The 15,838-nt window shown below is 38.0% G+C and overlaps 1 protein-coding gene across 3 annotated transcripts in view; it reads left to right on the top strand.

The window, feature by feature from the left end:
• The window catches only part of LOC128660438 (collagen alpha-1(VI) chain-like), a 303,740-nt gene that overhangs the window by 242,851 nt on the left and 45,051 nt on the right, over nt 1–15,838 (top strand). For all 3 annotated transcript variants that reach the window (XR_008402529.1, XM_053714284.1, XM_053714285.1), the window contains 5 exons: nt 4,923–4,985; nt 7,100–7,162; nt 7,241–7,303; nt 8,031–8,093; nt 13,936–13,986. Coding sequence is in view for 2 of the 3 variants with exons in the window: in XM_053714284.1 (XP_053570259.1) it covers nt 4,923–4,985; nt 7,100–7,162; nt 7,241–7,303; nt 8,031–8,093; nt 13,936–13,986 (303 nt within the window). In the remaining variant the exon portion in view is untranslated. The remainder of the gene's footprint in view (nt 1–4,922; nt 4,986–7,099; nt 7,163–7,240; nt 7,304–8,030; nt 8,094–13,935; nt 13,987–15,838) is intronic.

The following is a 15,838-nucleotide window of genomic DNA, read 5'->3' as shown; positions in this document are numbered from 1 at the left end:
AAGACAGCATGAAGGAGTAGCCCCCAATCCGAGACCGCATCTAGTGGGGGGCAGACTTTCTCTCTTCACCCAGGCTTGGGCAAGAGACGTCCAGGATCCCTGGGCGCTAGAGATTGTTTCCCAGGGATATCTTCTGGAATTCAATGGGTCATCTCCAAAAGGGAGATTTCATCTCTCACAACTATCTGTAAACCAGATTAAAAGAGAGGCATTCTTACGTTGCGTTCAAGACCTACTGGTTATGGGATTGATCCACCCAGTTCCAAGAGAGGAACAGGGGCTGGGTTTCTATTCAAACCTGTTTATAGTTCCCAAAAAAGAGGGAACTTTCAGACCTATATTGGATCTCAAGATCCTAAACACATTTCTCAGGGTCCCATCCTTCAAGATGGAGACAATCCGAACCATCCTCCCTATGATCCAGGAGGGTCAATATATGACTACAGTGGACTTAAAGGATGCTTATCTCCACATTCCGATTCACAGAGATCATCATCAGTTCCTCAGGTTCGCCTTCGTAGACAGGCATTACCAGTTTGTGGCTCTCCCCTTCGGGTTAGCCACGGCACCAAGAATCTTTACGAAGGTTCTAGGGTCCCTTCTGGCGGTTCTAAGGCCGAGGGGCATAGCGGTAGCCCCTTACCTAGACGACATTCTGATTCAGGCGTCTACTCTTCAAATCGCCAAGTCCCATACGGACATTGTTCTGGCCTTTCTGAGGTCTCATGGGTGGAAAGTGAACATAGAAAAGAGTTCTCTCTCTCCTCTCACAAGAGTTTCCTTCCTAGGAACTCTAATAGATTCAGTAGAAATGAAAAATTTTCTGACAGAAGTCAGGATATCAAAGCTTCTAACTTCTTGCCGTGCTCTTCATTCCACTCCTCGGCCATCAGTGGCTCAGTGTATGGAAATGATCGGCCTAATGGTAGCGGCAATGGACATAGTTCTGTTTGCCCGCCTACATCTCAGACCACTGCAACTTTGCATGCTCAACCAGTGGAATGGGGACTACACAGATTTGTCTCCTCTGTTAGATCTGGATCAAGAGACCAGGGATTCTCTTCTCTGGTGGTTATCTCGGGTCCATCTGTCCAAGGGAATGAGTTTCCACAGGCCAGAGTGGACTATAGTGACGACAGATGCCAGCCTTCTGGGCTGGGGTGCAGTCTGGAACTCCCTGAAGGCTCAGGGTTCGTGGACTCAGGAGGAAGCCCTCCTTCCGATAAACATTCTGGAACTAAGAGCGATATTCAATGCTCTTCAGGCTTGGCCTCAACTAGCAGCGGCCAAGTTCATCATATTTCAGTCGGACAATATCACGACTGTAGCCTATATCAACCATCAGGGGGGAACAAGGAGTCCCCTGGCCATGATGGAGGTTTCCAAGATAATTCTATGGGCAGAGATTCACTCTTGCCATCTCTCAGCTATCCATATCCCAGGAGTAAAGAAATGGGAGGCGGAATTTCAAAGTCGGCAGACTTTTCATCCGGGGGAGTGGGAGCTCCATCCGGAAGTATTTGCCCAGCTGATTCATCTATGGGGCAAACCAGAACTGGATCTGATGGCGTCTCGTCAGAATGCCAAGCTTCCTCGTTACAGGTCCAGGTCAAGGGATCCCCAGGCAACGCTTATAGATGCTCTAGCAGTGCCCTGGTCCTTCAGCCTGGCTTATGTGTTTCCACCATTTCCTCTCCTCCCTCGTCTGATTGCCAAGATCAAGCAGGAGAGAGCTTCGGTGATTTTGATAGCACCTGCGTGGCCACGCAGGACTTGGTATGCAGATCTGGTGGACATGTCATCCTTCCCACCATGGACTCTGCCGCTGAGGCAGGACCTTCTACTCCAAGGTCCATTCAAACATCCAAATCTATTTTCTCTGCGTCTGACTGCTTGGAGATTGAACGCTTGATTTTATCAAAGCGTGGTTTCTCCGAGTCGGTCATTGATACCTTGATTCAGGCTCGAAAGTCTGTCACCAGGAAAATTTATCATAAGATATGGTGTAAATATCTTCATTGGTGTGAATCCAAGGGTTACTCGTGGAGTAAAGTCAGGATTCCTAGGATACTATCTTTTCTCCAAGATGGATTGGAAAAGGGATTATCGGCTAGTTCCTTAAAGGGACAGATTTCTGCTCTGTCTATTCTTTTTCACAAGGGCCTGGCTGATGTTCCAGACGTTCAGGCGTTTTGTCAGGCTTTGGTTAGAATCAGGCCTGTGTTTAAACCTGTTGCTCCACCATGGAGTTTAAATTTGGTTCTTAAGGTTCTTCAAGGGGTTCCGTTTGAACCCTTGTATTCCATAGATATCAAGCTGTTATCTTGGAAAGTTCTGTTTTTAGTAGCTATCTCTTCGGCTCGAAGAGTTTCAGAGTTATCTGCCTTGCAGTGTGATTCCCCTTATCTGATCTTCCATGCAGATAAAGTAGTTTTACGTACCAATCCTGGGTTTCTTCCTATGGTAGTATCAAATAGGAATATCAATCAGGAAATTGTTGTTCCTTCACTGTGTCCTAATCCTTCTTCAAAGAAGGAACGTCTATTACACAATCTTGACGTGGTTCGTGCTTTAAAGTTTTATTTACAAGCAACTGAGGATTTTCGTCAAACATCTGCATTGTTTGTCATCTACTCTGGACAGAGGAGAGGCCAAAAGGCTTCGGCATCTTCTCTTTCTTTTTGGCTGAGAAGCATAATCCGTTTAGCTTATGAGACTGCTGGCCAGCAGCCTCCTGAAAGAATTACAGCGCATTCCACTAGAGCGGTAGCTTCCACATGGGCTTTTAAAAATGAGGCCTCTGTTGAACAGATTTGTAAGGCGGCAACTTGGTCTTCGCTTCATACTTTTTCCAAATTTTCCAAATTTGATACTTTTGCTTCTTCGGAGGCTATTTTTGGGAGAAAGGTCTTACAGGCAGTGATGCCTTCCGTTTAAGTACCTGCCTTGTCCCTCCCTTCATCCGTGTCCTAAAGCTTTGGTATTGGTATCCCACAAGTAATGGATGAACCCGTGAACTGGATACACCTTACAAGAGAAAACAAAATTTATGCTTACCTGATAAATTTCTTTCTCTTGTGGTGTATCCAGTCCACGGCCCGCCCTGTCCCTTTAAGGCAGGTGTTTTTTATTTTTAAACTACAGTCACCACTGCACCATATAGTTTCTCCTTTTTTCTTGCTTGTCTTCGGTCGAATGACTGGGGGTGGCAGTTAGGGGAGGAGCTATATAGACAGCTCTGCTGTGGGTGTCCTCTTGCAACTTCCTGTTGGGAAGGAGAATATCCCACAAGTAATGGATGAACCCGTGGACTGAATACACCACAAGAGGAAGAAATTTATCAGGTAAGCATAAATTTTGTTTTTCTGTATATTAGCTTTAACAACCAGCTATGAGAATGATGGCGGGTAGCACACCAAAGTTAAAATGTTACCTCTCATTGTAAACAGCAACATTCCAGAACACCCGCCCATTTATCGTTAACAATAGCTATATAACTCACAAGTTAAGGTCTTGATTCAAATTATCATGGAAGTGAGGACAAGATAGCCAATTAAATTCCATATGGGCCACACATCTCTTCCATCTCCTCACCTAACTTGGTAAAAATGAGCCTTGTGGAATTTCATTGTTCCCTGGTATAAATGAGATGCAACTAACAGTAGGTTAAACTAAAATATAATTGAAAGAGGAAAACAAAGATGCATACAATACAGTATATGGCCAAAACTTTGTGGACACCACTACTAGTTGAATTCAGATGAAAGGTCCAGCACATAGCCATGAAACCTCCATACACAAACATTGACAATAGGATGAACCATACTGAAAAATTCAGCGACTTCAAATGGCATAATATATATTTATATTACAAACTGATACATTTATATATCACACAGCTTAACCCTTAGCAATGTTAGTAAACAGTAACTGCAAGACTGCATATATTCAATGATTGTTCACCCTTCCTGTCGAGTGGGTCCAACCGTATAGACCTCCAGTCCCTGTGTGACCAGTTGTACAATGTCAGGGATCACTTCACAGAGATGTCACTGTGCTTGTCAGTGCACCTGCGGCTTTATCCAATGTGGTATTAATGATTTTCATTGTGTATCATGTATGTATTATTATGTACCAATTACGATATAAATGTATACTAATACATAAATCACCAATATATATTTGAATACTGATGCATATTTTATAATTACCACAATATAAATTAGAATAATTGATCCATCTCCATTTATCTTAAGTGTTCATAATAGGGTTCTTTGAAATGATTACATCCCTGTAGGTTTTAGGCTCTAAGTATAATAATGCTGTTAGAAGATGTTTAATCATTTCTTGCTGTTGTTTGTTTGTTTTTTCATTTAAAATCAATATATGATTTTATGAAAATATTTTCACATCCCACTTGTGATTAGACATATTGTAATGAAGAAAAGCAGATGAAGGGTTAATTTATGTCTGTATAAAAATATGTCAATAAAGGGCCTATGCTTTCCCTGCCAAAGTGCCAAGCTAGGCACAAAATGCATAGGACTCCAAAGTCAGCTTTCCTTTGTGATTTTACTGAACTTTTTAATGGACATATTAAAAGTTAAGTTTTACTTTTCATCTGCTGCTCCAGTTTGTCGGTACCTCATTTCAACTTTAAATGGCACCTTTGCCACAAATCAGTTTGTGAAATTTCTGCTCTACTAGATCATTCACTTGTTAGAGGGTGAAGGCACAGAAATAAATGTAGTAATCTAAGGGATATTAGAAATATCAGTCTTACACCATGAAATATGCAGGAAAAAAAATAATGTTTGTCTAATCTGCACCTTCATATATATATGAATTTACATAAGTACATAGAGAATCAAATGATGAATTCTAGAATGTCAATTAAGGACATAACGGTGTTGTTTTTTTAGGGTGAAAAGGGTGAACAGGGAATAAGAGGCCCTCCTGGTGTCCGTGGACTTCGAGGAGACAAGGTAACTATTTATTCAAGATAATTTATTTATTTATGAGAGCATTAATATATATTAGATTTAAGTTATTTAGGAAAGTGTCCTACAAAAACATGAAAGTCATTTTTTTGTGAAGAAACTAACTTAAATAGGTATTATAGAACAGAAGTGAACAGTTCATACTCTTGCTGACATTTTATCTTCTTTAATTAAAATTCATGTTACTATTAGATAGCAGGAACCTAGCAGAATTATAAAATAAAATCATATAGATTTATGGGCCGATTTAACAACGGCCGAATGGCCCTTAATCACCCTGTTTCTGCGCTAGCCTTCAGGCTCGCCGGAAAAAGGAGTTAAGAAGCAGCGGTCTTAAGACCGCTGCCTCTTAACTCATACGCTTCCTCTGAGGCTGCGGTCTGCAATCCGCCCGATCGCGTATGATCGAGTTGATTGACACCCCCTGCTTGTGGCCGATTAGCCGTGAATCTGCAGGGGGTGGCATTGCACAAGCAGTTCACCAGAACTGCTTGTGAAATGTTAAATGCCGACAGCGTATGCTGTCGGCATTCAGCGATGTCTGGCAGACATGATTCACTACAGCAGATCATGTCTGCCAGACATTGATAAATCGGCCCCTAAGATTCCATGATTGCTGAATTTTTTACCATTGAAAATAATTTTAAGCAAATAACCAACAATAGATTTTTTTAAAATGTGACTAAATCTACAGTGTGCTCACTTTATTACACATCATAATTTATGGTTAAGGACCACTTAACAAAGTAGAATAGCATATTTAGTAGCATATTTAATAAATACATAATAAATAGACGGTGCAGTGCAAAAGCCCTTAGTTTGAATTTCACATAAGTAGTAGATTTGTCTGACAAATTTTAAAGTTAGTTTTATATTCCTTCCCACTGCATCACGTGACAGCCTTCAGCCAATCACAAATTACAATATAAATATACAGTCAATCTTGCAAATGCTCAGTAGGAAGTGGTGCCTCATAAAGTGTACATATAAAAGATTGTGCATATTTAGATAATAGATGTGAACTGGATGTTTGAAAGGGGCCGAATTATCAAGCTCCGAATGGAGCTTGATGCTCCTGTTTCCGCGCGAGCCTTCAGGCCCCCCGGAAACAGCAGTTATGAAGCAGTGGTCTAAAGTACGCTGCTCCATAACTGGTCCACTGCCTCTGAGACTGCGGTCTTCAATCCACCCGATCATATACGATCGAGCTGATTGACACCCCCTGCTAGCGGACGATTGGCCGCGAATCTGCAGGGGGCGGCATTGCACAAGCCGTTCACAAGAACTGCTTGTATAATTATAATGCTGTCGACATTTACATGATACATCATATCATGTCCACTCGCACTTTGATACATTGACCCCAAATTGTGTGCTCTATCTGAATCATGAAAATTTTATTTTGACATCAGTAGTCCTTTAATTTGGCAATCTGGTATCCAAGCAGATGTCCAGAAAAGAAGACAATCTGCAGCAAACAAAATAATTCATGTAAAATGATTTGCCAATTAACATTTCCTTCTTGTACTGAAGAGCATAAATAAAATAACATGAGACCGATTTCTTTTTTCTAGTTAAAACATGGTGGTTGTTCTTGGTTGATAATCATATTAGCAGCAAATAAAGACAGGAGTTTTATCAATCAGATTTTACTTTACATTGGCTTTGCAATATGGATCTTTGAATACATATAATTCAAAAGTCATTTTGACTATTCAAAAGCCATATTTGCAGGTATCATTCAGTTCTGGAATTATCACTGACTAATGAAATGAGCTTCACTCAAATAGTTCTACTTGGTGTTACAAAAAAAATTATATTTGAAAAGGAAATTTATATTGGACCTTAAATATTCTGCAGTCATGAAGAGCTTAAAAACTAATTTAGTAAAGTTATATTTGGCTGTGATATGATGTAGTTATTTTTTTATAGTTGAACAATGAAAGAGATTCATCCAATAGTTACCTCCTATATTACATGGGAAAAAATGCTGACTAAATCTGGCAGTGAACTGTATTGTGTTTTCAGACGATAGCTCTGCATTGTTTTGTGTTTTATTAGCAGTTTTTACTTCACAAATAACACATTTTGTATTGCAGGGTAAAACAGGACCTCTAGGACCGCAAGGACATGAAGGCATTAATGGAGAAAATGGTTGTACGGTGAGGAAACACCTATATTCTCCATTGTCATGTAAATATTTGCGTCAAAAACTGACTTTGTTTGTGTGCTTTTAAAAGGGAGTCGCTGGAGAAATCGGTATAAATGGCTACAAGGGAGAACCAGGCCCTGCAGGCCTTGAGGTAATACAAATGGTTTTTATACTGTCACTTGGCAATGTTAAAATGGATTAAAATAAATGACTATATGGCAAAAACTATGAGGCATTTAGGGTATACTTATACATATACTGACCTGAGGAAACGTACATCAGGGTTTCTGTTAACCAGGAATTAACTCAACTGAGCATTTTTATTTTGAGCTCATAGGCATAAAGATAGACAGACATCTATGTGCAGCCATCAATCAAGCTCTATTGCTCTTCTCTCCTCAACACACAGAACATTATTTGTGCCTACAATTAGCTCATTCCTGTAATCATTATGTAGATTAATTGAACTTGTTTTTGAGTGTCTGTGAATACTAAGGGTAGTTTGCATGGGAAGCTCTAGATATATATTTCCATAATATAATGAGGGGGCATTATGGGAGGGTTACTTGTACATATTTTTCTAATGTTATTTGTAGATCTTGAAATGACCTCTTGTCCACTAGTAGAGGGTTAATAACAAATTACAGCAGACAAATAAAAGTAATTTAACTATATTTACTAATGAGAAAACTAGTACCTTTTTTTCCTGGTTAACTATTTTACTTCCCCTGGTTATATGGTATTTCCTATACACAGAAAAGTCACATTTACAACAAGTGTCAGGTACAGTGATTCTGAGGTTATTTAGTGTTGCCTCAAAATATACACATTTACTCCTTTAAATAATTCCGCAAATGTATTTTTTTTATGTCTTAAAGGGAATCAAAGGTGCAAGAGGATTAAAAGGTCCCCCAGGAGACACAGGAGCACCAGGTTACAGGGTGTGTAACAAATTGATGGTACCTGTATTATGAGTCTTGCCCATGACAAAAAGTCTATTAAAGGGACAGTGTACTGTGATTACTTTTCTCCCCTTTAATTCTTCTTAATGTGTTCTTAATTTTTAATTTTATCTGCTGGAGTATATTAAATAGTTTACAAACAGCTCCTTTGCATTTATCTAATCATACAAAATTGCTGCTTTTGCTTGTTGAATATCTTATCTCCCTTCAAATTCAGGCCGTTTGATTGAGTTGTGGGTTCAATTAGCAGAAAAAGCTATTTTATATACAAAAATACATTATATACAAAAAAAATGAACCTAAAGGATCAATTCTCCATACTGTTTAAACTTTGCAGCTTGTATGACAAGTCAATGGAAACACATTAACAGGAAACCACTTTTGCAGTACAATGTCCCTTTAAGTGTCCAAAGAAATATAGGACATTAGCCTGAATTTATTAGACATGAATGCAGTTAGTGACAGCATGCCCTTATTTTGTCTTCCCTTTAATTTGTTTCCATGGTGATCTAGTTTACCTGCTGGAGTGTATTTGATTGCTCACAAATAGCTGATTTTGCCTGTGGTATTCCCATCTCAACTCAAAATTTTAATACTTAAGTACTGAGTATAGAAAATATGTTTAAACATATACAGCATATGAAATTACACTCCCAGTGGGAGTTGGGAGAGAGTAATAAAGAGTAATAAAATGCTAATTTTCAATTGTTATCTCTATGTATTAGGCTTTGGTGTATAGAAAGATAAAAGATAAGAAAGTGATAAAATAAGGAGATCTGAGTCCCCTGCAAGCTCAACTCATTTTAATGGGTTGGGGTTTCAATGAACAAGAAAACACTATTTCATATACAAAAATAAACATACAAAAGAAATTTCTCATACAGTTTATCCATGCTGCTGGTATAACAAGTCAAACGCGATTTACGGTGCGTAAAGGTTTTAAAGCTCACAATGGTAAACAGGAACATTCTGATTTTAACACCCCTATTTAGTTAAGCAGTTTGACAGTATAATTCATATAAATAACACGCCCTACAAACATGAACTTTATAACCATACTAGACCAGATCAAAGGGAAAACTATTACATTACCTACTTGGCCTATAATTTTGGAAATTAAATGGTTAATTTTAATTATCAAAAGTCTATCTTTACACAGTGTGCAAAGGGATCAATCCAAACAACTTTAATAGAATATAACAAATGTCCATTGTGTTTGTTTCATTCCAATATCCAGTTTTCTTCACAATGGCAAAACCTAACAGATCAAACCTAACAGTTGCTGCAGTATAGAATATTTTGCTACTAGCAGGCACCCGCACATAACATAGTGTATTAACCCTCTTTTTGTGAGACTACTTTCAAACAAGCATTCAATCACTTTAGAACATTTCATATGCACTTTCTATTTGCGATGCAGATACCTTTACAACATAGCAATATTATGACGATCCTTTGAGCATCCAGCCCTAGATTTCTTCTAGCAACAGTGTCATTCCTGATAATCCTAATTGTGTATTTAAACAAAATGTAAATAAACAGAAGAGGATTTTGAAGATAATACTTTCCAAATTGTATACATAACTTTATGTATTCTATATTCTAAAGACCGCGGCTCCATAACTTGTCCGCTGCCTCTGAGGCTGCAGTCTTCAATCCGCCCGATCCTAAATGATCCGGCTGAATGACACCCCCTGCTAGCTAGCATTGCACAAGCAGTTCTGGTGAACTACTTGTGCAATGATAAATGCCAACAACGTATGCTGTTTGCATTCAGCGATGTCTGTCGGACATGATACGCTACAGCGTATTATGTCGGACAGACATTGGTAAATCTACCCCTATAGCTTTAATTTACAATACAGAGCAAACAGAATTCCTATAGCACGTGTTATGAATAAATTAGGACTAACCCTTTTGTATATAATTAACCTTTTTCTGCTTAAGCAATAGTTATCAACTTGAATTTAAGAGCAACACAATCTATGGTGGATATCTTAGACACAGGGCTCTTACAATGTTTAATTTCTGTAAATACAGTGATGCAGATAATGTCAGTGCTTTATAAATAATATTAATAATAGCAATATTGATTAACATGTGATTGGATTGCAAAACAATTTGTGTCCATTGCTGATTGCTCACAATATTGTATTTTGAACAACCATCAAAGCTAAAAATAAAGATATGATTTTTGTAACAAAATAAATAGTTGTAATCTTGTGGTAAGGTTTAGCATTTAATTACTGACCACCCAGTTTTTGGCTTTTCTTCCTTCACTGACACGGAAAAATGACCCCGTCTAGACACCAAATCATATGACTTTATAGTTGCCAAGTTTATTCTGTCTATTAGGGAGAGGTTGACATCTCTATTTCAACCTATTTAGTGTTTTTTTAATCAGCAAAAGAACGTAGAACGTAGACTATAAAAATGAATGCATGAAATAGTATTGGGAAATAATTTAAAATAAGTTGGGAAAGTCCGAAGTGAATGCTTTTACATTTAGTAATATAACAATACGGTGTGAATGCAAGGATAACCAAACAACAATACGGTGTGAATGTAAAAAAGTGTGGCTCTGAACTTTACCGAGTAACCGCTGCTATAGAAGTATCAGTATTACCTGACCTGATTTCACTATAGTATATTAGACGCTAGTCAATATTACAAAGATCACAAGACTGCTATACTAAAAAATATACCGGCTCCCAAGCAATACCGCTTGAAAACAAAAGACAATTACAACTTAGCTCAGATGTTACATTTAACAAACTGAGACCTATATTTATATAGTCCACTCAACATTATAACTATCAAGAGCTCTATAATAATATGAGTGAGATTATCTAAGCAAGCTATTTAGATCTAGATATATAAAATCATCACGGTATTATACAGTCAGCAGCATTACTTAAGAATATAAGTGAACTGCAATAATTCGCAAATAACATTGTGAATAAATACTACACTAGAAAGTAGGATATATTACTGTATGCATCAAACATATACACAAACTTCAGCAATTAAAGAAACAATACATAAGGTCAAGTGCACTGACTTCCAACAAAAATTAAGAAAAATATACAGAGATATATAACAAATTGAATCACACAAAACTGTACTTAAGTCAAAGTCAATATATTTATTATAAGGGGAAGGATTAATCAGCCCAATATCGATTTGATTCCATAAAAAACAGAACCAATAACAAACTTGTTTGCAGTTTGTAATCTCAGCACTTAGCAAGTATCCATACAAAATAAAAAAGATACGTTCAAAAAGAAGCAGAATAGTAACTAAGTTACATTGCCACACTTAGATATCGTTCACAAGTATCAACCTATATAATCTCCAACTATCAATATAAAATATCTGTACCAATGATCTAAACAACAAACTGCATGCGTGTGTATGTGTTTATATGCATGATTCGATTCTTCAGGTATATTTACTTAAATAAGATTAAGAGAAAAGATACAATAGCTTGTGTACAGAGTACAGTGCCCCAGAAATAAGGGGAATGCTCCCATTATTCTCCTAAGGACTAAGAGAAAATTTGCTATATAAGCATTATCTGAAGGCAGGTATCCCTGCAGCTTATTTTGGCTAGATATATATATTTTTTCTTAATACTCGAACCCCACCATATACAGTAGAATCATCTTTGCACGTGTACACCACACCAAAATCCAAAATCATAAAAGTTTATTCTCTTACTAATACGATTTAATACGATACAATATCACCTCAATCTGAGATATAAGCCTAATAGAGGAGGTGTACGTTATTGAATCTTACTAGAGAGACATAATATCCAGAGTAACATCATATGTATGCACATTAATAATTTGATACAGCAACGTAGTTGTTAGAGAGACAAGAGAATCCACACATATATTAGTTCTTCAGATCACCGTAATTAAGTATTATAGTATCTGAACATTGATACCTTTTTTCATTTTTGGACTTCCCCAGAAGTACTAAATAAAGTGTACAATCTAACCCCAATTCCCAAGTTCTACGCGAATTTGTGTTTTTAAATTGTATGTCACAATTCTTTTTTTAAGTGTTGAAATAAAAGTTAGGTTTTAATCATAGATACACGCTGTTCCACCCACATTTTCTTCCTTTTCAAGATTTGATACCTAATGTAGGGGACAGTAAGTGCTAATAAATGCATTCCGTTTTTGGAGCCAGAAACTCACATTTCTGACTCTATTCTTTTCTGAATTATTCTGTCTATGTAAGCAAGGTTTAGATACGTAGTTTTGCAACGCTTCATGACTAACAGTGATGTTTGGCCAGGTATTTATGAAGACACATCTGCTGAGGTAAATTTCTTAATTTTCCATGAAACTATCTGGGATGAAAAGGGTGGTGGCTCAGTCACTGAGAGTTGAAGCAATCTGGGGAGGAGCCACAGCATTTAAGAGGAGGGGTTGGATGGTGAATTGGGATAAAGGGGCATGACAATTCTGTTTTTAGAACATCAGGCTTTTCATAATGGACTTGGAAGCTGGTGGCCAGCTGGCAGACCTTCTAGGCTGTGGCAATGTTGCAGAATAAGGGACAACTAAGGGCTCTTAGGGTGTATTCGGTAGGGATAAATGTTGAATGGTGCAACAAATGTTCTCCTGGACATTTGTTTTACCATTCAAATGTTTCTATGGAACAAATGTTGACATCTGAATAACATAAACATTAAATAGTTTAATACAATATTCAAATTTACCATTTGAATATCAATTCCCATAGTCTTACAATAAATTCAGCATTCAAATGTTAGAATTTGGATATTCAAATATAACATTCAATACTTGAATGTAATTTGATAAATGAGAAAGCAAACATTCAGCATTTTATTAGAATAATTAAATGATGTCAATATTAATTATTATTAACAAATATGCTACAACTTTCACATCATCCCGGTATTCAGACTTAGGGATGGTCCAACAAGGCACAGGTCTAAGATATCACCTTTGAAGGTGCAGGAGCCATTAATCTAACACTAAATCATGTCACATTAAGTGCAAATCTTTCTTGCCAAATGACTACTGTGTATGGATGGGCTAAAGTTTTGCAACATTCGAAACTAATTTTAACACGTTCGTTCGTTTTGAATTTCGAATGTTTATACAACCTTCTAGCATACATTTAATGTAATAGGATTTCTGATGCTTTCTTTAAATGTAATATTCTATTAGCCCATCCCTACTACTGAGCAGGGCCGGATTGGGCCGCCAGGATACCGGGAAAAATCCCGGTGGGCCGACAGGCGCAGCTGCAGTGTGTGGAGAGCAGCGCAGTGGCAGAGCCGCCAGCAAGTGAAGCAAATAGCAACTAACAGGCTGGCTCAGCCACTCATTCAGGTATGTGAGCAGGTCAGGTGAGGTGAGGGATATATATATTCTCCTGACTCTGTGTGTCAGTGAGCTGGATAAGGATACTGCTAAGGAGCGAGCTTAAAAGTGGCTCCCAAGGTAGGGGGGCGGGGACCGGGAGGGGGGGCGCTGGGGAGGGCTGGTCTTCTAATATTTCCAGGGCCGTTCTAGTTTTACAGTCCAGCCCTGCTACTGAGCAAGCCTTCACTTTTTTTTTTTTCCAGCTGTTTACTTCTACTGAACATGATCAACATGAAAAACACAATAGAAGAAATCTCCATGACAAATTGTATATATAAATTGTTGCAGAGGCTTTTTTGTAGGTTCAGTTGCTTAATTTTAATGTTAAGAAATACAGAAAAGTAGAGAGAGAGATAAATCTGCTGCTAATGAACTGTGTCCAATTAAAAAAAAACATATTTCCTTTCTGATAGGGTGAAGAAGGTGAACCAGGCCAGGGAATAGCTGGATCAATTGGATTTCAGGTAAGGATGGAGCATATACCTTTAATCATATGAGAAAAAAACACTGTAATGCAACTTTTTGTGTATTGAAATATAAGGAAAAATAAATATGCTGTAGGAAGCTAACCTAAAAGAACAAAAATTGAATGGAAAATTATCAGGTGTTATCAAATGTCCAATGAACAGTCTTACTATGTTAAAATCTACATTTAGCAATATATTTTTTAAGTGTTAGTTTTCCATCCGTAAAAAAAATAATAATCACATTTCAAATAGAGCGAACAACTGAATTGTATTGTTTTAAAAAATAGATTTAAAAAATTCTTAAACTATATTTTGTCATTTATATTATATTGAATCCTATCACAGTTCAACATTATCCACGTTTTTTAATGTTCCTGTCAAGTAATGATTACACTAAAAATCCAATGTCTTGCATTTGTTTAATTATAGGTAACTAGTTGATAAGCCTGTCCAGAGGGCAGTTTATTTGTTAAAAATGCAACCCCCAAGCTGCAAAAAATAAAAAAGTAAAAACACAGAAAAAAATAAACAAAGCTATCCAAAATAATAAAATTAAACCTAAACTAATACCCCTAATAAAAAAAATCCCCCCAAAATAAAAACACCCCCTAATCTAATACTAAACTACCAATAACCCTTAAAAGGGCTTTTTATAGGGCATTGCCCTAAAGAAATCAGCTCTTTTACATTAAAAATAAACAAGGTCCCCCCCCTAACAGTAAAAAACCCCACCCACCAAACCCCCCAAAATAAAAAACCTAACACTAATAAACCTAAACTACACATTGCCCCTAAAGGGGAATTTGTATGGGCATTTCCCTTAAAAGGGCAATCAGCTCTTTTTCACTGACCTTAAAAGGGCATTCAGCTCTTTTGGAAATTGCCCAAAAAACCCTAATCTATTAAAAAACAAAACAACTAACACTAAAGCCCTAAATAGGTACTCACGGTTTTAGAAGTCCGGTGGAGGTCTTCTTCCAGGCGGGTCTATCATTTTCATCCACAGCGAAGGCGGCGCGGAGCGGAGGTCCGGATCGGTCTTCCCAGATGTGGCGATCATAGGCGGTGGTCATCTGTGGCGGCAGCAGCGGTCCTCGCGGCGGCGGTGGTCCTTGGCAGCATGGAGGCTCATCTTCATCCGATGTCTGTCGTATACTGAATATTGAATGCAAGGTACCGCAATCAATTTGGGGTACCTTGCATTCTTATTGGCTGAATTTTTCAAAACAGCCAATTGAATTAGAGCTACTGAAATCCTATTGGCTGTTCAAATCAGTATAAATCAGTATAAATATGGGGTACCTTGAATTCAATCTTTAGTGTGCGGCGAACGATCGCATAAAGAGGAACCTCCAAGCCTTCGCCGAGGACCGCCGATGACCGCCGCTTAGGATCGCCACATCTGAGAAGACCACTCTGGACCTCCGCTCTACGCCACCTTCGCTCCGCACACATCTAGGAAGACCGCTCCAGACCTCTGCTCCATGCCGCCTTCGCTGTGGATGAAGATGATGGACCGCCTGGAAGAAGACCTTCTCCGCCGGAATTCTGAAACCATGAGTACCTATTTGGGGCTTTAGTGTTAGTTTTTTTTGTTTTTTTGGGGGGGGTTGTTTTTTTAGATTAGGGTTTATTGGGCAATTTGCTAAAGAGCTGAATGCCCTTTTAAGGGCAGTGGAAAAAAACTGAATGTCCTTTTAAGGGCAATGCCCATACAAATGCCCCTTTAGGGGCACTGGGTAGTTTAGGTTTATTAGTGTTATTTTTTTTTATTTTGGGGGGTTTGGTGGCTGGGTGGTTTTACTGTTGGGGGGACTTTGTAATGTAATGTAAGGTTTTTTGGTAGTTT

Source organism: Bombina bombina, chromosome 5 (assembly GCF_027579735.1).
Source record: "Bombina bombina isolate aBomBom1 chromosome 5, aBomBom1.pri, whole genome shotgun sequence".
NCBI classification, from domain to species: domain Eukaryota; kingdom Metazoa; phylum Chordata; class Amphibia; order Anura; family Bombinatoridae; genus Bombina; species Bombina bombina.
The sequence above is the reverse complement of the archived record's forward strand: the minus strand, read 5'-3'. Positions and strand labels throughout refer to the sequence as shown.